This window comes from Phoenix dactylifera, chromosome 2 (assembly GCF_051530095.1).
Source record: "Phoenix dactylifera cultivar Ajwa chromosome 2, Ajwa_hap1_PhDact_Kaust_v1.1, whole genome shotgun sequence".
In the NCBI taxonomy this organism is placed as follows: Eukaryota; Viridiplantae; Streptophyta; class Magnoliopsida; order Arecales; family Arecaceae; genus Phoenix; species Phoenix dactylifera.
In genome coordinates this window covers 36908054-36929696 of record NC_143191.1, presented here as the reverse complement: position 1 = coordinate 36929696, position 21643 = coordinate 36908054, and the positions used below count along the sequence as shown (strand labels likewise).

General features: G+C 39.8%; 1 protein-coding gene and 2 long non-coding RNA genes across 4 annotated transcripts; all 3 read left to right on the top strand.

Annotated features, from left to right (window-relative positions):
* The first annotated feature begins 466 nt into the window (after nt 1-466).
* Nucleotides 467-13772, top strand: LOC103701462 (transcription factor GTE2-like). Of its 2 annotated transcripts, none has more exons than XM_088716250.2 (6): nt 467-618; nt 1497-1550; nt 5744-5881; nt 10668-12795; nt 12910-13099; nt 13200-13772. In XM_088716250.2, the coding sequence occupies exons 4-6, from the start codon at nt 11254-11256 to the stop codon at nt 13286-13288; spliced, it is 1821 nt and encodes a 606-aa protein (XP_088572376.1). In that variant the 5' UTR covers nt 467-618; nt 1497-1550; nt 5744-5881; nt 10668-11253; the 3' UTR covers nt 13289-13772. The 2 variants fall into 2 exon arrangements, with proteins under 2 accessions (XP_088572376.1, XP_008781734.1); XM_008783512.6 differs by having other exon boundaries at nt 472-764.
* A 480-nt stretch (nt 13773-14252) lies between these two features.
* LOC149768300 (uncharacterized) lies at nt 14253-14662 on the top strand. Its single transcript, XR_016399307.1, has 2 exons — nt 14253-14364; nt 14455-14662. It is a non-coding gene; the product is annotated as an uncharacterized LOC149768300 (long non-coding RNA).
* A 34-nt stretch (nt 14663-14696) lies between these two features.
* LOC149768299 (uncharacterized) lies at nt 14697-15397 on the top strand. Its single transcript, XR_016399306.1, has 3 exons — nt 14697-14826; nt 14905-15072; nt 15193-15397. It is a non-coding gene; the product is annotated as an uncharacterized LOC149768299 (long non-coding RNA).
* Nucleotides 15398-21643: the final 6246 nt, after the last annotated feature.

Sequence of the window (21643 nt, the reverse complement as noted above, 5' to 3'; positions counted from 1 at the left end):
TGTTGCAATCAGGGACTAGTGCCATACATGATAGGGTTGGTGGCGTTGGTCAAGCCCTTCTTGTGCTAAGCTAATCACTGACTTCCGCATCACTCAAGCAATGAACAAGAGCTTTCTTTGCACCGTCCTCGCTCGTACAACTGGCGACTTGGGTTCGGAATGGTTTTACTAGATCAAATTGTGTTGAGTCAAACATTGCTCTATGGTTGATAGATTTGCATGGAAATAGTAGAACCCCCGAGAGGTAACAATATGCCTGTGGATTTTTATCTTGCCTTTTTTTTGTGCTATATTAAAGCAGGTGTTTCATACGGTTCGAGTATGGATATACCTAATAAAATTAGAAAATAACGAGTCTAAGAGTGCTTTGAACCCACAAAATATTTTTGAAGAAACACGTCAGATAAGAAGCTACACAGTCTGTGACTTTATTAGCCTATACATACCCAGCTTGAAAGGCCAAAGTAAAGCAGGGTGTCCCTATTCCTCTCTTGCTTTCATACAAGCTCGAGATTTACATGTTTCGATGGGTTTGAGTTGTATTTTTTTGCACGGAAGGATGATTGGCACTCCAGATCTCAAAGCGGATATTGCAGGATCCAACGGTCGTCAAAGAAGGTCTTCCATGCGTTCCTTCTATCCTGGCAGGGAAGATAAACCCTGGATTAGTGGTGGCCGCCTGCTTCTCGCTCTCTTCGTCCATCTCTCTCGATCTTTCTTGCCTCTTCCATCCGGACCTCTTTCCTGTTTTTGGGAGGGCTAAGGTACCGAGGCCGGAGCTCCGGGCTCCGCCGGGGAGCTCCGACGGCGACTCCAATGCTCGTTTCTGATATTTCTCGATTTTCTACTTGATTTGTCATTTATTTATGGCTTTTGGCGAAGATCTTGGAGAAAGCCTTGACGCTTCTCCTTCCTTCGAGCGAAGGAGTCCCCGGGCTTTTGCTCGATATCTATGAATATTATTATTTTTTTCTTGCCGGTGTGTTCTTTCTTACATTTTCCCCGAACGGTTGTTATCTAAAAAATGGCAATTAATTGCAAAGTTTTGAACGTTGAAGCAGTTGACTTGAATGCGCAAATTCCGAAACACGGGTCCTAAATATTTCACCTATCTTTAAATCATGTATCCTGAGACGGTGAGATGTATATTTGTTTCGATTTTACCGTCCACATCTTAAAAAAGATAAGAAAAATTAATACTAGTCTTTTGTCAGAACAAGTAAATGCCGAACAACGGCAGGAACTTTTGCTTATGGAAGATCGTGGCAGAAAAAAGGTTACAGTTTATTTGACAGACAATTCGAGTTCTGTTGCAACTTTGAACGTTTTCATTAATTTATTCATTTGATTCTTCCTTGCTTCGTTAGTCTGTGGTTTGGGACTTAGTGATGAGGCCTTGTTGAGGATGGTCATCATTGCGTTCAATGCGATTCTTCTGTTGCTTGTGGTTTTTTTTTTCCCAATTGTTGTTCATTCTAATGTCCATTTTGTAACAGATGTCGCATTGGAGCGTGAAGGATGGCAACCTTATTCTTGCTGATATTGATTAGGTACATCTTTTAGATGCTGCTCTTGTTTTCTTTGGCTATAATTAGAGATTGTCGTATCATACTCCATTACTCCTTATGATTCTACGACAAAGGGACTATACATACTGAATTTCCTAAATAAGGTGATTTAAGTCCTGTCTCAATATATCATTCACTGTCTACATCATGTATGAATAATGATGATTGCAAGGATTTCTTTGAATCTGATGTCAAATTCATTTTGCTTTCTATGGAGGGGCTGAGTGGCATAGCTTGGAAATGTTGGGAATGCCTGATTTTTATATGATCTACAATCCAATTGACGATAACAGTGGAGGGTATATAGCTTTGCTTTCCAAGGTGCATGTCTGTCATTCTGAGAAGAAAAGGAACTTGTGAACTTGTACGCATACATTGTTAATCATATAGGAAGGTTGTGAAAATTTGGAGTTATTTCTGGACATATGGGCATCAATTTTAGATTGGAGTTGGTGTATCACTGATTTGGGAGCACTTTTCAAGAAGACTGTGATTACCAACTTGAAAATGTTGCACTGGGAAATGGTCTAATGCTGCTGACATCAGTGAATGGCTAAACATTACAAACATATCTAGAGGATCATCAGTGGTTAGAAGGAGGACAAAGGACCTCAAAAATATACTAATCACTATTCTACTGGAACTCACTGGAAATATACCTTTGGCTGACCTGACGTATGAGACTTATGATTTAACTTTGATTATTATATGCAAACAAAAAATAAACATGTCTATAGGACTGTTAGTCTACTAGTGACAGAACAAGTGAAAAAGGAAAGACCCTTGGATATATATAGCCAGTAGCTCTCCTGTTTGCTGTTATTATGATTAACTTGTAGCTAATGGAGGTCGATGTTGAATGCTATGTATATGAAGATCTCTCTCAAATTTACTATCTTTACTTAAAAATGCTTACTTTAAATTACAAGGTTATTTTTTCGGATACATTTCATTATTCCAAGTTTTATTACAGGGTTTGGGCCGGTGACCATTAGTCATCCATGGGCTTGCTAATGGTGTCACTTTTTTGAATGTTGGTTCTAGATATTCTTGGCATTGACATCAATGACACAAGGTCTATCGTCCACTATGCATCATGGTTGAGAAAACATTGGGCTTTTTAAAACTATGCTTTGTTAGTTTCTTGGTGAGGAATGTTGAGTTACATTTCCTTATTTCTTTCTTGTGAATGCACAGTGTGATGCATGCCTGCTGAAATCCATGTGGCTGTTAGTTTCAGCCTGTTGATATGATCCAGTGTTCTATAAGTTGGAGTTCTCCTTCCATAATTTTGTTCTTCATTACTATATGAGCATGATTGTGCATATGATATTTCATGAACGACAAGTTGTTTGAAATACTTTGTTTATGTTGCATTTCTTAAGTGTCTAAATTGCTGAACTATATTGCTAGTATAAAATCTTTCTCTGCTCTCAGCAGCAAATTCAATTTATTTTTTGTTTTCAAGAGGTTATTTTAGGGGTTCAATCATGTAGCCTGATTAAATTTGTTTCTGGTTACTACATATTACAGGTCAAGTCCAGGGTGAATTAATAAAGGGTTTTTTGCATGGATACCCTTCTAAATATCGGATTTTGCGTGAATACCCTTCCAAAATTGATATTTGCATGTATACCCTTGTAAAATGCTTGTTTTGCTATTCTATCCGTTTTTATTCTTATTTTTGTATATATACCCATGCCATCTAACGCCGTTAAAAAATTAACGGTTTCAAATTAAAATGACTAAAATATCCTTAATGGGTAGGCGTGCAAATAGAAATTTTTATAAGGGTATACAAGCAAATAGTAACTTTACAAGGATATTCATACAATTTTCTATATTTAGAAGGGTATTTACGCAAAAAAAATCCTAGTAGATGGAAAGAATTTAGATACATTGATTAATGTGATAGCCTTTATAACCCTGTATTTATTAGGAAATGTATTTTGTTCTATGACTAAAAGCCTGTTTCTATATCATGAATATAACAAAAATATACAATAGGATTTGCAAATTGGTTGTATCTTGATTTATCTCCTGCAATTGATCTGATGATGGGATTAATATCATAAGGGGAGTAGGGTTCAAGCGTGGAAGGATGGCAACAAGCATAGGTTCACAGAATCGAAAGGAACCTCGGCCCGTCAGGATTCTCTCTCTCGATCTATTACACTGTTGATACCTCTGGTGTCTCAGTAGCTGTTTTTTTTTTCCTTCTATTTTTTGGTTTTTGTTTCTTGTAACTTTTGAAGGGAGAAAGTGAGGGAACACTGAACGAAATATGGGTCGTGTCAGTTTTCTGCAATGGAATTGGATTTTGGAAGAAGGTCTGGGTTTTTTTTTGTCCTCATGAGAGGGGAGCTGGGAGACGCCAAGTTCTGTCCAATCAGTCATATAGATAAAAAATAGTGTGATATGAAATTTGGCTTGGTAAGTCATAGGTCATCTGTTCTGACTGAAGGTCAATTGCAAGTCTTTCAAGTCATGGGTCACAGACCAGGGAGGAAGGAGATCGCGATCTCGCCGTCGCGAACGGCCGCGGGCGAACGCCAGCGATCGCGATCTCCCGATCGCGTCGCCCGCGATCCCGTGGAGGGGGGGGGAAGACGGGCGCGGGGAGTGGGGAAGACGGGGGCGGGGAGGAGGGGGTGATGTGGAAGCCGGGCGCAAGGAGGGGGAAACCGGGCGCGACGAGTGCGGAAGACGGGCGAGGGGGGGGTGGGCAGACGGGCGTGGTGGGAGGAGGGGGAGCCGGGCGCGGGGGGTGGGGAAGATGGGCCGGGGGTGGGTGGGTTGGGCAGACGGGCGCGGTGGGAGGAGGGGGAGCCCGGGGGGGGGGGGTTGGGCAGACGGGCCCGGGGGGTGGGGAAGATGGGCCGGGGGTGGGTGGGTTGGGCAGACGAGCGCGGTGGGAGGAGGGGGAGCCGGGGGGGGGGGTTGGGCAGATGGGCGCGGTGGGAGGAGGAGGAGCCGGGCGTGGTGGGAGGAGGAGGAGCCGGGTGCGGGGGGGGGGGGGGGGGGGGGGGGGGTTGGGCAGACGGGCGCGGTGGGAGGAGGAGGAGCCGGGCGCGGGGGGGCGGGGGGGGGGGGGGGGAGGGGGGAGCAAGGATAATAACGTCATTTCATATTTTAATTTTATTTTTAATTAATAAAACTATGATTTTTTTTTTAACACCGTTAGAACAACCGTTATATTAGGGATATTTGTACTATAACAGAGTTTTACGAGGGTATACATGCAAATACCAATTTTTAAAGGGTATTCACGCAAAATCTAATATTTAGAAGGGTATCTATGCAAAAAACCCGTTAATAAAATGTACTTGTTGGTACTGTTTTTAACAGGAAATCTTGGGTTTAGCTGCACCAACACAAATGCTGATCAATTCACCTTCCCACAGTGTCCCACTTACTTTCATTTGGGTGATTTTATGGGAGTTAAAGCATCGTCAGTCACAAGAGACCAATATGAAAGTATAATATGATGCGTGCAAACAAGTGTGTTTAACATGGCACGACGCTAGTAGTTATTTTGATAAAAAAAATTTCCTGTTGTACACTATAAGACAATTCCTAAATCCTAACCAGTACTAAGAACATTATGAGACAGAATTGCATTCCATTCTCAAACAAGCTATATTGAGCAGTGTTTTGCTTCTAATTCTGCTGCTATCCTACATATGATAATGCAGTGGCTGTTTCTATGATGATTGTGGTGATAACAAGAGTTGTTGATTATTGGCTTATTTTGTTTTCTACATACATGTCTTAGCCTATCGTGCGGTTTCTTTAACTATTACAGTGGTTGCAGCACGAAAAGAGAGAGAGAGATTTAATTCAATAAATAATTCTATTTTTTTGCTCCTTTAGATCATATTCAATTCCTTCCCTCGGGCCTTGTATATATGTGTACATGTGCATGTTAGTATGACTGCTAAGATTTATGATTTGTCCGTCTGTGATCTAGTCGACTCTTTTTCCTTGGCAACTCCAGCTCTTAAATGAGATTTTGATGGCTAAGTTGAAATCTGCAAACATGTTGAAATACATTTACTTCTTTATACTTTGAATAGCAACAGATAAATTTTGTTCTACTATAGAAAAAGAGGTAGATGGCAAAGCACGATAGGGACATGTCTTGTCTAAAACGAGAGATGTTTTTGTTGATGCAGCTTGGCATGACATAGAAAGGAAGAGAGTGGAAATTGGAGAATGAATAGTTGAGAAGAAAAGGGCATGGCATACCTCATAGCACAAAATGCACAGCATTCAAACAGAAGGCCTACTGTTGTCTGCTGCCTTCCAGCAAGGTTAGTTCTTAAGAGAAATGCAATTTAAGCTTTGTCCAAGTTAAGTACTGATTTATATTTGTCTTTCTGTTGTAATTTCAAAAATAACGATGCAACTCTGACAGGTTTTGTCATTGTTCGAAATGATAATTTTTTTACGAACAGCATTTTAAGTGCTATTTAGCAATAGAAATACAAACATCATTGTGAGAAGTGTCAAAATGCATAGGTGCCACATGGTTACAGGTCTCAAACGGCAGCTAGATGCTTATTGGTTCTGGTAGGCACTTAACAGCTAGACTCTCAGATGTATTAGAAGTACTACATCTGAGTACACAACTTAATATCCTCTGTGGAATTTCATACAAAATCATCATGGATGATCTTATTTTATTTATTTATTTTTTAATGCTAATAGGAGTTTTTCCATTACGGGCCTGTTTGTAAGGTTCCTGCTGGATCCAACAGGATTGGCTGAAGAGGGGCAGCGCTGAGGGAGGGATCGAGCAGTAGAGGGTGAACATGTTAGTCATGGCTAATCGAGGCCAGCAACCACTGCATTCACTGTCTCCTGCTCTCCTGCTCTTTCTCTTCCTTCTCTGGGGCTCCCTCTCTCCGGCCGAACCCACCCGGTGCGGCAAACACATCCTACATAGTGGAGTCAACCTGCACTTAACCACTTCAATTTGATACCCAGCTCGATAAGAGATCTGCAGTGTGTTTAGGCTTCAGGCTGATGGTCAACCACACCTTGCTTAATATGGTGTAGCCTTCTGTTGCAGGGTGCTGGCCAACCTAGTTAGAGGTAGCAATCAGGTTGCGACAGACAAGATATGGGTCAGGATGGATCCAGGATACACAAAAAATCTGTCAACCTGAACCTAACCTGTTTAATAAACAGGTCAAAAATCCAAATCAAGATCTGACCATTCTATTAAATAAGTAATATAATCTGATCTATAACGGGTTGAAAGTTTAAACTTTGCTATCCCTAAACCTAGTCCCGTTATACAAGTCCAGCCATAATCTTTTTGCGCCTTTTGCACTATTTTGGATATAGGTGCCAGGATGCAGTAGTCCAGCAGACACTGTAAGTGAGCCAACTTTGATATAACTTTGTTTGGTAATTATGGAAGAACCTGCCAATCTTCCCAGTGGTAACTTGTTCTACAGCCAATATTATTATATGACAAATCATGGAGACTGAGGCCGCAATGAATCCTGTTACATTAGGTAGATATTATTTTTGTCAATTATGGTCGATCAAACACTATAAAACTAAGTCACATAAACCAATTACGTGTGTTGTCAAAGTTCTGTAGTTAATGTTATATGCAATTTTAGCTACACGCTGGTGGTTCTTACTTGTAAGTACAAGTATGCCTATCTTGAGCAGTCACCAAGATGAAATTATAGCATTAGACTTGTTTGACATGGACAATGCTTCTCCCAAACACAGCGATTGTCCATGGATAATGTGGGTGCCATGCCATTATGATGGAGTGGTTTGGCTTTAGAGGGGCAACTTGCACATGCAATAGATGTGAGGCAGCTTCAAATTTTGTGCTATGGCTTCAAATGTTTTGCATGTGTCTGTGTTAATAGAAGTTTAAGGCTTCGTTTGGCAGAGCTGTTGGCAATAGAGCTTTCGAAAGTAAAGTTTTTTGAAGCAAAGCTTTTATAAAAAACTATTTGCTGTTTGGTAACAAAATTTCTAAAATACTATGGACTTTTAATGTGTTAGGCAAACAAAGTGAAAAAGTACTTTTGGTATGACAAAATGATCATAAAGGACATTATATAGTATTATACAATAAAGCATAATAAAATATAACATGTATTAATACATAAATATATGATATGGTATAATATTACTATAATGTAATATAATATTATTATAATATAGTAATATAATATTGTATACTATAGCATAATAATATAACATAATTTGATATTATATAACATAACATATCAATGAATTATGATATAATATAATATTATATGATATTTATAGCATAATATAGTGATAAAAGTATAAGATATTATAATTATTATCATTATATATTATAAAATATTATAATTAGTATCAATATATATTAAGGGATATTTAGGGTTCATTGTTTTCTTTGTTGGGTCTTCTGCAGATTTCTGTAATATGAAGTGACATTTTTTGTAATTATAATATTTTATCACAGGTATTTTGGTCTAAAAAGAAAAAAAATTATAAATTGAAATAGTTTTCCGATGCATGCTAAACTTGCTTTTCTGAAGAAGTCCAAGAAGCTGTTTTAGCTTTCTGAAAAGAAAAAAAACAACTTTTCGTTTTTTTACCAAACACCCCTATTCCATCCAAAAGCACTTTTAGAGGATCAGAAAGTACTTTCTGGCTCACCAAAAGCTCTGCCAAATGGACCTTAAGTCCACTGATAGAGCATTCCTAAGCACCTCCCCTAAGTCCAAACTTTAGAAACTCGTTTGGTGCACGAAACGAGAAAGAAAAAGTATGATCAACAGAAAACGAAGAAATACCTGATATTTGATTAACTTTTTTAAAGAAGAAAGATAGAAAAATAGCTTTTTCATGAGATTAAGATTTTCGTACTTTATGAGAGAAAAATTTATATGGGATATGGAAAAGTCCAATTTTCACCAGTTAAAAATTGGAATAATTTTTTTTCCCAAATGTGCTTTTAAGCTTTTAGATAGAATGTGGTAAAGTCTTTTTTTAATTAATAGCATAATAGGTATTTTATATATTTTTTAAAAAAAGTTAATGCTCGATCAAGCATGATCTTGGTACTTTTTTATGGTCAACTAAATATGCAATAAAAAATAATCTGATATCATATATTTAGATAATAGTGAGGGCAAATTCTTTCCACAAACCAAGCGAGTCTCAATTGCTTGTGAGCAAGGCTGCAAATGGGTTGGGTTAACCCGTGACCCGACCCACTTAGACCCGATCCAATCCATTTTAAAGGAACCGTAGGGTTGGGTCGAGTTTTAAAATTGGACCCATGCTATTTTTGGAGCCGAATTTAGGTTTTCTGAATTCTGACCTGATCCAGCCTGACTCAATCTGTTTGAAATTGGGGCAATTTTGGATTTCCAACCCTACGACCCAACCCGACCCGAACCCAGTAAATCATTTGGGCCTGCAGGCTGCAGGGGTGCATCACATGTTTAAGTAGTTGTTTGTGAATATCCTGAAATAAGGTTTTACAGAAGCATCATACGTTTGCTGTTCTGTTTGATGCATTTTTAATGTAGATTGGGTATCACTATCCTGCTGCTTTCCAGTTTACAGGATTTTTGAATTCAAACGGCTGCTTTGCTCTTAGTAAAGAGAAGGCCAACCAATCCAGTAGGTGAAAGGAATAGGAAAACTCATGTAGTTCTCTTTCAGTAGTTTTATGGCCACCTTCAGAACTCAATTACATCTTCAACAGTTATTTTAGATCCATGATTTTTGTTTTCAGAAAGGTCTTAGATCCATATCTTAGATACCATATGCTTTTGGTTTTGAAATATGTACTCGTTCAATTTGCTTTACTATACACAATTTTTTGTTAACTTCGAGTTGTATCAAACTATCAACTATTATTGAGCACTACTTATGGACTATCGATTTTTGTGGAAAGGATCAATTGCCATTTACCATCATTTGGATATGAATGATACCGACCAAGCGTAGTTTCTATGAATTAGGTCCAAATGTTGCTTATGAAGTTTCTGTTTAAAAATTGAATCCTTACCTAAATAAAAGTCATTGAGAGCTGTGTAACATTTATGGACACCGGTAGGAGGGTTACCAACATTTAAGACAAGCATGTTAATTATTTGTTTGATTTAATTTGAGAAAGTGAATACTGGTTACATAAGAAATTGCAACTTCGGCAAAAAAAGATGGTTGGGGCTGGGTCTGAGTCGGATTCGAATTTTTTGGGTTGGGATCGGATTATACATGATTATATATGAATCTGGTTCGATCCGAATGATCTGTTGGGTCAAATATTGTAGTCATATATTTAATTCAATTCGACTCGTTTTTTTATTGGATTGGATCTAGATTCGATATGGAACTAAATTGAGTTGGGGTTGGGGGGTGGGGGGGTGTTAACTCATGACTCGGTCCAACCCATTTGCCCCGTGATGTTGGACGTGTTGCCTCTCGGGCTGAAGGGCGGAGAGTGAGTTAGACGTAGAAAAGTGCTGTGCCATGTGGGAGGACACGTCCGTAATTCCAGGTGTAGAAAGACTCGAGATGCACCACGCCACGTTGAATGGTCACCCATTGGACGACGTGGCCACATGCTTGAGTTTGCTGTCGTCGTCGTTGCTTCATTTTGAAACTTTCTTCGTTCCGCTATAGTCACCTTCCAGGTGACGTAACCACCAGATTGCCAGCCGTTGACCCGGGCACTGGCCACACGTTCGCGGTAACCCCACCTCTAGGTAACCGTCTCTGTCCGAGCTGGCTACCGGTAGAAGATCCTGTCACCGTATTTACTATTTATTATATAGATATAGAATAGAAAATAGTACCCAAAGCATTCCTTGGAGACCCAGAAAGGTTCCTGGCGAAATAGAACCCGCCACCAATACCTTTTCCATGGATCGGGGCCCGCATGACTGAGGCGAGTGGACTTGTTGGTTCACTGGTTTTGGGTCTACGTGTCATTTCTGGAAAGATATTTTCCCGCATCGGCTGCCAGCTGTATCAGTTCCACCTGACCGCCTCTCCTGGGCCGGTCCTTTACCTGGGGTACTAAGTTTCTTGTTTAAAAAAATATCAATTTCTTTACAGAGGGCAAAGGAGAGGAGAGGTACTGGGAGTCGGGACCCTAACCCCAAATGCACGAGTCATGCGCCCCAAATTCACGCGAAATCCAAACCAAATGAAATTCCACCGGGGCGAGATTGGAAGCGGTCTACACTAGGATGCGCGCCACATGTACCTCAGCCCGATATCCTCGCCGTCCGTGACAGATGGGACGGTCACCGTCCCGGGCAGGGGAGAAACTGCCTCGCCCGTCCGATCCCCATATATGCTCGAACCGACGGTGCCGATCAGGCCGGGGACGTGCTCGGGCAGATCTCGCTGTCTTTAAGAGGCGTTGCCCCCCGGCCTTTCCTCCTCGTCCAGCCGAGGGTTTCGTCCTCCCAAGAAACCCTCGCCCTTCCTCACCTCACCATCCTCTCTCTCTCTCTCTCTCTCTCTCCCCCCCTCCCCCCCCCCCCCGCCTGGGCTGTTCACGAGGCTCTGCTCCCTGGATTCCGGCCCTTCCTTCGTTGAACAATTGTCCTCTTCCATGGTCCCCGATTCCCCGGCGGCACCCGATCCGAACGAGCCCGTCGGATCCCGGACGATTTGAGGGGAATCGCCGCCGTGCATGGCGTCTGCTCTCCTGGCCAGCCGAAATGAGCCGTACTGGGGAGACAGAAAGGTTTATATGAGGAAAACCCCGAATTCTAACCCTAACTCAAGAGCTGTGACGAACCCTAATCCTAATCCTAACGCCAGAGACCATGTTTCCGACCATACGGGCCAGTTCCACCCACTGGAGCCGGAGGAGGTGCCGGCGTCCGTGGCCGCGGTGTCGGACGACTCGTCGTCCTTTAACCGGAAATGCATCAACCTCAACCACCGGCGTGATTCGGCCAGCTACATCACGTTCAACATCTCGAACTACTCGAAGACGGAGCTGAGGGAGCTCAAGAGGCGCCTGGCTTCGGAGCTGGAGCAGGTCCGGAGCCTGAGCAGCCGGATCGAATCCAGAGAGTTCCAGTCTTCCGCCAGATCCGCTGGCTTCAGTTCATCGGGGATCTACTGCGGTGGCCGGGAGGTCACCTCCTTGGCCGCGGCAGCCTTGCATCAGAACCACGTCCAGCCTCCTGATTCACAGGCAGCCAGATCTTCCGATCTCTTCTCGACCAAGGAGAAGAAGATCTCCGGAAACAAGACCTTGCTGCCGGTGGTCTCTCCCAGGGAGGCAAAGCGGCTGGCGGCAGCGCCAGGTTCAGAGAAGCTCCGCTCTGCCATGATGAAGAAGTGTGGCCAGATCTTGACGAAGCTGATGAAGCACAAGAAGGGCATCTGGTTCAATTCCCCTGTGGATGTGGTGGGCATGGGCCTCCATGACTACTTCCAGATCATCAAGCACCCCATGGACCTTGGTACTGTGAAATCTAAGCTCAACAAAGGTCTCTACCCGTCGCCATTGGAGTTTGCTGCTGACATCAGATTGACCTTTAACAATGCCCTTCTCTACAATCCAGAAGGCCATGAAGTGCATAAGCTCGCTGATCAGTTCCTCCGGCTCTTTGAGGGGCTGTTTCGCCCTTCGTACGAGAAGTATGAGAAGCAGCAGAGCACCATTGCCAGGGAGGAAGAGGAGGGCCATAGGGTCGTTTCCTGGTCTCGTCCTCCTGTTGTCGAGAGTGCAATGAGACCTGAGCCGGTCGTTCCTATGATACTGCCACCAGCTCTGAATCCAACTCCAATGCCAACTCCATCTGCACTGCCTCCTGTTCAAGCTAAGCAGCCGCAGCTGCTGCCCCAGCCCCAGCAGCATCCGGTCGTTGGTAGAATGATGATGGGGAAGCAACCAAAGCCAAAGGCGACATACCCAAAGAAGCGACCAATGAGCTTGGAGGAGAAGACGAAGCTGAGCCTGGGGCTCCAGAGCCTGCCCCAGGAGAAGATGTCCCAGGTGCTGCAAATCGTGAGGAAGAGGAATGCGGATCCAGCACAGCAGGGGGATGAGATAGAGTTGGACATTGAGACAATGGACATGGTGACCCTTTGGGAACTCGATCGGTTCCTGTACAATTGCAAGAAGATGATGAGCAAGATCAAGCGGCAGGACATGGCCAGCCACCTGATCTCTGCTGGTCCACCTGCGACCATGGTTAACACCGAAGGCGGTGACAGGGTAATGAAGAATGCACTTTCCTCTGTTAGGCTATTAATTTCAAGGAGCTTTCTTTCCTTTGCTCTCTGATACTATTATTAACATGCCCTTTCTCCTCTGCATGGATGTTGGCAGTCTCCAGTGGCAGTAGAGACACCAGAGGCAGAAGCGGCGAAGAAGAGCAAGAAGGCGGACACAGTTGAGGAGGATGTTGATATTGGTGATGAGATGCCGTGCACCAATTATCCCTCTGTGGAGATTGAGAAGGATGCTGGTTGTGCCAGCAGCTCCAGCAGCTCCAGCAGCGGCTCTTCATCGTCAAGTGGTATACAACAACGATGATCTTGTGCTTTTTTGATTCATGCACTGTTCCTTGCAGGGTCTTTTTAATTAACTTGTTGTCTATGGCTTTGATCCTGGTTCAGATTCAGATTCGGGTAGCTCATCAGAGTGCGATTCCGATCGAGATGATGCACAGTCTCCTGCTGTAGGCTTGAGATCTCCGAGAAACTAACAACAAGTTTAGTTGATAGTAGACGAGAAGCATGTGAGAGGGCATGGGTAGGGGTACAGAAATTTGAGGGCTTGTGGGTTTTTTCCCCTCTCGTCAGGTGTGATTTAGGTAGGAGTGGATAGATAGGTGGGTAATTTGATGGCACAGGTGTACCATATGTAAAAGGAGAAGAAAGTGGAGAAGGTTGAGTAGGTGAAGCCTTCAGAATGGCTTCTACTTGAATTCCCTCTTGTTTATTTTGAGCTTTTAGTTTAGGGCTTATAGTTTTGGTTTCATTGGTTATGGGTGTTTTCAGGTTTAGGTAATTTTTGTGTTATCGGGTCTTCTCCTGCTGATATATGTAATGCTGCAACATTATGACCTAGTCCGGGTCTAGGCATGGTGGATATGGATGTTTGTTATGATTGAGTAACAGATATCCTTTTAGCGGCATATCTTTCTCTCATTAACTTCAGATTAAATCTAGTGGGTTTTATTTTATGTACTTCAGATGGATCTCATTGAATTTCTGCCTCTTTAGGCCAGCTGACTTGCCTTTTGGTAGTTTCCATGGGCAACCGGCATTATATATCTTTCAGTGGCCTGATGGGTTGTCTGTTTTATGATAAATCATGCACAAATATTTGATTGTCCATTTAGGTGTTTTGGGTGGTAAAAGATTTTAGTATTCTGGTATCTTCTTTTGGCTTTTATTTTGTTTGTCATCCTCCTCTAGGTATAAGCTATCTGTTTGGGTTACATTTTTTATCCAACAGACTTGCAACATCTGCTCTGTATAAATTATGGTCAATCTGCTTGATATGATTACTGCAGCACATCGTGCCTGATCTGTTTCGGTGCGTAGGTTGGCTTTTATCATTGTTGTTGTTGGATTGTTATGTTGCCCTTGATCAAGGCTCGGTTGTATGGTCTGATTGTTGCTGATATTCTGAGATTTGATGTTGCAGGATCTCTCTTCTTTCTTCTTTTTTTTTCCGGTGGTGTGTTGTTGATAAGAAGTTCATATTCTTTAATTTTTCTAGTTTCTGTTATGCAGCTTGTAATGGTGGAGCTGGAAATATTTTTGAAGTGCTCAAGTATTTTTCATTACTCTTGCTGATGAAATTGAAATTTGTTTGCTTTATTATTCTATGGTGATTAATTCAAACGAACTTGTAATGCTACAGGGTCACAGTCAAGTTAAGACTTAAATCAGATCTTGATCTCAGAAGGATTTTGAACTTGCTTTTTTTCTTCTTTTTTTTCTTCTCCCAGACAGTCTGGACATTCTTAGGTTATGCTATCATGACTTGTCCTCAGCCGCCAAGAGAAGTACGAGTTTTGGTTTTATTGTAATCAAATTAACTGGTTGTTGATGCAGCACCATGATAATGATGTGGTGTGTGTTGGTCTGGTGGTGATTGTGAAGTTGGTTGATTTATTGCTGTTGCTAGGATCTGCATTCCAGACTACTTAATCTTGGCATGCGGTGGAATGCGGATGCAACTATTATTAATAATGTGGTAGAATTATTGATAAATTTCGTATAATTATTTCAGGTAACTTATTTTTACTCCTAATAAAATCCCATTTTGGTTGCTTATGAGCCCATCCTAGTTTGGTGTATTGGTGTGCAGCAGCCTGAGGGTTGCCTTAAAAGAAACGTGAGCTCCGGCTTCGTGGCAAAGGAATGACAACTGCTGAATGTGAGGATTCGGTGGGCGGATGGATTCATGGGTCCGCGGGAGCAAGGGGGAGATATATGGTTGGTGACAATAGCTGTGTAGAGGGCAAAAATAAAAAAAGTTAAGCGCTCTTAAGATGGCTGTCGCCAAAGGAATAACTGAGTTGCCTAAATATTCTTCTTTTTTAATTATTTTATTCTATCGTGACTCATGGTTGATGCTACTTTTTATTTGCATCAGGTCAGCAAACGGCTTCCATGAGTGAAATCTGATGTCATATTTTGGTAAGCAATTGTGACTATAGCGTGTGTATTTTGTTGGAATTCTTCATAAAGTTAGGCCTTCATTTATTATAGAATGGTTTTTATCGTTTAACCAAGTCATAGGGGTTGAATAAATAATTAATAAGCTCTAAAATTAATATATGATGATATGTTGTTCGCGAGTTGTGTAGCATTATACTAGTTAACTTAAGCTAGGTTTCTATTTTATATGCTTGTAATGAAATTTTGGGGCATTAAGGTTTCTATGATTTTAGGGTATTTATTTCATTGAGGAGAGGAAGCTTCACCCCGCTTTTGTGTCTTTTTAGGATATTGCGGCAACGGGTATCAGTGGTTTCTTAAGAATTTCATGGTTTGCTTTAATGTTTTTTTTTATTTTTTGAGGGGGTTTTATGTTCTAATTTTTTGCATGGCGTCTGTGAAGAACTCGACATCTAATATGAGAGCCAGATGTTGTAGAATATCAGAATCAAAATTTAAAATAGAGACATAAGAAAGGGAAGAAGCATGATTGTGGCCATGGTTTTCCCCGTTGCGTCGTTCTTCTCCTATTGCGATGGCCAGGCAAACCTTCAGCAGCCATCAGGACAAGCTGACGACAAGCCCCATCACGGTGTAGCGCAGGATGGTCAATCCCCGATTTTTGTCCTGATTCAAGAAATTAAAATAAAATAAAAAATGGAAAGAAAAAAAAGATGGGGACGATGGTGCTCATAGTTTTCTCCCTCGTGCCTTCGTCCTCTTCTCATCAAGGTGGTAGGATCGGTCTTCGGGCGGCACTTGGGATGGGCCGGCGCCTGGCGGTGATCAAGAACAAAAAAAATTCCAACGCTTGTGACCCTGACGTCAGCAACCGGCGGCACCGACGTTGAGGTTTAAAAGAGTCGCAGGAGGGATGACGACTCTCTTCTTGATTAAAAGGAGAGGAATCATCAGATCTCGGTTCATCGGCGGTTCTCCTCTCAGTCATTAGAAAATCGGCGATCAGGGTTCTTGGGAGGAGACGGCGATCGGATGATTAAGGTTTTCGGGGGCTGCCGGTCAAGATTTGGCTACGCGCTGTCTGATTAGGCGCCTAGGAGGAAAATGAGGGTTATCATGATCCTTGGATGATTACTTTTTGACACATATAGTGGAATTATGATTTGCGGTCCCTATAGCGGAATTTTATTACATAAAGATCCTTGTGTAATTACCTTTTGATTCCTATGGTAAAGGTTTGTTACATAAGATAATAAATAGAAGGAGAAGGGAAAATTATTCCCTATAGTGGAATTTTATTACATAAAGATCCTTGTATAATTATCATTTGATCCCTAGGGCATTATTACATAAAGGTCCATCGATAATGATTTTTATTACATATAGGTCGTCAGATAATTGTTTTGGTCTCTATAATAGCTTTGTTACATAAAAGCCCTTAATTGTGGTATTGCAAATTATTTGTACTCTTACATTTGGTCTAAATAATAATATGTTTTGAGTAATGCCATATTTGATAATTTACATGTTATTGATGCATTAAGGTTAGTAAATGGCTAGGCTGATCGCTGATTTGGAAGGTTGTGGATTTCACTGGATGGTAATCATCAAAGTGGCCCATTCACTAAGATTTGTTGGATTCTTTCTGTTTGATTTTTGAAAGAAACGAGAAGCGTTGTGAAATAATTATACACAATTATCTTCTCAAAGGAAGTTTATTGTGTGTTATAATTCTAAAGTGGAATATTTTTGACTAATGAGTGTGTATGGTTTAGGAATTCATTTTACTAAAATAGATGGACCTCCAACAACTAATGATGCCTTGCCAGTCGATTCTACTGTACGCTTGTGAGAGTACCTTATGTGGATCACTTTTTTTCCAAACAAAGTTTGTGGCATTGCAACTAAGGGCTCTCATTAGTATAATGCTTATAAGTGTTTTCAAGCATATTGGTTGCCCATATTTGTCCATTTAACTCACTACATTGAGGTTGTTTTGCAGTTAGCACTTTTGCTTCGATAAAACTACTGCTCCCATTGAAACTCTGACTAGAACAAACCGCAAAAGATAGAAATATGATATTGAGCTAGCATTGAGTTTGTTAGATTTTGATATTGTACTGCAAGATGGTCCTCCATCTCAACTCATTAGTGAGGATATTCTAAAACAAAAAGTTGCATATCTTAGCATGTTAATCATGAATAGATCCATACCTAAGTTCATTCTAGATGCTACACCTGAAAATAATAATAATAAACAATTATTTGATGCCATAAGTAAAAGGTATGTAGAATCTGATAAGGCCGGGGCTGTAGAGTCAATGGATAAATTAATCAATATGAGGTATGATGGTATTGCTGATGGTGTTAGGGCTTACATCATTAAACTAGAAAAGAAAAAACCATACATGTAGATGGCATTGTTCCTAAAAGGCGATCGACTAAAGATAAATTCTCTATGTTGTGGCATAAGTGATCGGTCACGTTTTTAAAGAGAGGAATCAAAAATTAATTGATGATGGAATTATGCCTGCGCTTGACTTTAGTGACTTTCATATCTGAGTTGATTGTCTTAGAGATAAATTTACCAAAACTACAAGAAAAGAGTCCACACGAAGTAATGAATTTTAGAATGAATTCATACTAATATTAGTGGAACCCTAAATCTTGCTATTTGTGGTAGTAAGTATTTCATCACCTTTATTGATGACTTTTTTCATTATGGATATATCTATTTTCTTAAGAAAACATTCAAACCACTTGCTAAGTTTAAGATCTTTAAAACTGATGTTGAGAAGCAACATATAAAGATAATTAAGATGGTAAGATCTGATCATAGTGGTGAATATTATAGTCGATATGGTGAATTTGGTTAATATATTATACCTGAAACTCTAAAGCAAAATAATATGGCTGAGAGGCGCAATCACGCTCTTAAGGATATGGCTCGAAGCATGATGAGTGGTGCAATTTATCAGGATATTTTTGCGGTGAGGCCTTAAAGATTGCCATCTAAATCTTGAATAGAGTTCCTAGTAAGGCAGAATTGAAAAAACCTTTTGAGTTATGGGTTGGCAGGAAATCAGGTATTAATCATTTTTATGTTCAAGGCTATCTTGCAGAGGTTAAGGTTTAAATGTATCAGAAAATAAGTCTGGACCTAGAACCATCCGTTGTTATTTCATTGGTTATCTAAATAATTTTAAAGAATATAGATTCCACTGCCCTAATAGAGGCACAACAATTATTGAGTCTATCCATGTGGGTTTTTTAGAGTCTGATATAGATAATTGCAGATGTTCTTATACTGGAGATATGACATTAGAAGAAACACAAGTCATTATTTCTATTCCTTCGTATAAGAAAAAAATCATATTTCATCCTATTGAAAGGACAATGTGAGAGCAGCAGCAAATAGGTGAACCAATTATAGCACCTCTACAGCCAATTAATGAAATGCTTCTAAAGAGATCACATAAAGAGAGGAAAATCATTTCTAATGACTATATAGTATATTTAGGTGAGAATGACTATGACATTGGTCATGTAGTTGATTGAATCTCATATTATTAGGCTATTGCATGTCCCCAACCACATAGTTGGCTTGCATCTATGCGTGATGAGATGCAGTCCATGACTTAAAATAAAGTATGAGATTTGGTAGAATTACCTAAGGAGTTTAAGCCTATAAGATATAAATGAGTATTTAAATCTAAGAAAGACTCTAATGTTAATAATGAAATCTACAAGACTAGACTGGTTGCAAAAAGGTTCACAAAGAAAGAGGGCATAAATTACAATGAGATTTTTTCTCCAATCTTTTGTGAGGATACTTTCAGAATAATTATAACACTGGTAGCTCATTTTGATCTAGAGCTTCATCAAATGGATGTTAAGATAGCTTTTTTGGATGGTGAACTCCATGAAGAACTCTAAATAAATCAAACATAAGATTTTGTTAAGAGTGGGAAGGAACTTATGGTATATAGACTGAAGAAATCCATTTATGGTCTTAAGTAGGCAATGAGGCAATGGTATTGTAAGTTTGTTGAAATTATGAGTTCTCTTGGATTTGTGGAAAATAAAAATGGATCAATGCATATACCTTAAGGTCGGTGAGAGTAAATTTATCTTTCTTATCATATATATGGATGATGTTTTGCTTGCTAGTAATGTCTCTAGATTATTGCATTAGATTAAATATATGCCAGCTAAGATTTTTGATATGAAAGATCTTGGAGAAGCTCCATTCGTACTTTGTATTGTGATTCACAAGGAGAGCTTGCTGTGTATTAGGGTTTTTCAGAGAGCTCACATTAATCGTATACTAAGTAGATTTGGCATGCATAATTGCAAACCTAGAGATGTACCTATGATCAAGAGAGATAAATTTAGAAAAAGCTAGTGTCCTAGTAATGATGTAGAAAAAGAATAAATAAAAAATATGTCTTATTCTAGTGATGTGGGTAGTTTAATATACGCACAAGTTTGCACTAGACCGGATGTAGTGTATATTGTTATTGTGACAGATGTATATTAAATCCAGGTACAAACTATTGGAAGGCAGCTAAAAAGGTTGTAAGATATTTACAGAATACCAAAAATTTTATGCTGGATTATAGAAAGTCTGATCATTTTGAGGTAACTGGATATTGTGATTCTAATTTTGCTGATTTTGTGGATGATATAAAATCCACTTCTAGTTATATTTTTATAATGGTTGGAGGGGCTATTTCTTGGAAAAGCACAAAACAAACTCTTTTAGCTTTTTCTACCATGTAACCAGAGTTTGTGGCATATCATGAAGCTGCAACACATGTTGTTTGGTTTAGAAACTTTATCTTAAAGCTCGTAATTATTGATTCCATCTCGAAATGACTTAAAATTTATTGTGATAATAGTGCAACTATGTTATTTTCAAAGAACAATACAAGTTCCAATGCCTCCTGATAAAATATCTGGCAGCCGGATATTTGGCTAAAAGGGAGATATTATAATTAAGCATATCGAGACTTGTCCAATATTGGAAGATTCATTGACCAAAGCACTTAGATCCAATGTATTTATTAAGCATACTGAAAACATGGATCTATTGGAGTCTTTTTGATGTGCTTGGTAAGTGGAAGCATTATTTTGTTAAACATTAGTTGGATACCATAAACTATCTTTTCCATTATTTTTATATTGAAATATTGTATTTACATTTGTGTACTTATGGTTATTTGCATATGTTGTTTAAACGAAAGCCTTAAGTATAAAGGTATTGCTTAAGCATAAAGGTATTACTTATATTATAATTGATATCATAATTCATCATGAGACATAAATATGAGATTGTGATATAAGCTTAAAATTGTTATAATTGTAGCAGATTTTATTTGAAAGTATAAAAGAGTTTTATTCGAAACCATAAAGTGGATTGATGATGAATTTTGTATATTTTGTTTTGATTATATAAGGATATAAAGTTCTCACTACATGCATTATACTAATATTTGTAACCATAGAAGAGTTATATGCCAATAGGTGATATGAAGACTGCCATGAATCGTTAGTGATTTTGTTGGACTGATTTTTGACTTAAGATGTTATTTATTTAGGATATTTGCAAATATGATCGTATGAGGTGAATTTAACTTGAGAGTCATTTTCATACTATATATATAATTAATATATTTTTTTAAAAAAATGATAGTCTTAAACAATATTGCCCAAGTGAGAGAATGTTAGAGTTTCACATAAAGGTGGGCTTCCCTTGATAGTAGACTAGTTCTATTGTTTTATTACATTATATGGGCTAAGTTATTGTGTCAATGCATATTTAAGAGTCCAAAATTAATTCATGATCATATGGTTTTTTTGGACCCTGCTGTCTTAGTCGTGGTATAGTCAGTATAGATGTAGGCCCAAATTAGTTAATGAGCTCTGTAATGAATGGACCAATTAGCATTATCCTAATTTGATTAGGTTCCTACTCTACTCCTATATATATATATCTATCTGTAATGAAACCCGAGGGAATCCAAGTTTGTACATTCCTAGAGGGCGTTTATCCCATTAAGAAGACAGGGTCCAGAGTGGATCCAGAGTGGGCGAGTCAGGACAGACCTACATCCTCTAGTTCACAATATTTGCCGCCTTCTAGAAGAGTCTGATTCCTTTAGTATCAGGCATGTATTTTGGAAGGCGAACAGTGCAACAGACTGGGTCGCCTCCTTTACAGCACTTCACACTGGTGCAGTCACATAGGGGGCATTGGAGCATGTACCACTGGCACTAGAGCGCATTTTGTACTGTGACTATTCTAGGCATACTCACAATTGTATGTAGTGAAATGCCGGTACACTAAAAAAAAAGAAAAAGGAGACAGGTATCAAGAAGAAGGAGATGAAGACCTACCCCATTTTTGCGTTTTCTTCTTCTGC

Bases quoted from the DNA above. Each gene is read 5' to 3' on its own strand.
- LOC103701462 (XM_088716250.2), top strand. From the start codon at position 11,254: ATGGCGTCTGCTCTCCTGGCCAGCCGAAATGAGCCGTACTGGGGAGAC. The intron at 12,796-12,909 runs GTAATGAAGAAT...GGATGTTGGCAG, and splicing joins ACACCGAAGGCGGTGACAGG to TCTCCAGTGGCAGTAGAGAC. The intron at 13,100-13,199 runs GTATACAACAAC...ATCCTGGTTCAG, and splicing joins CGGCTCTTCATCGTCAAGTG to ATTCAGATTCGGGTAGCTCA.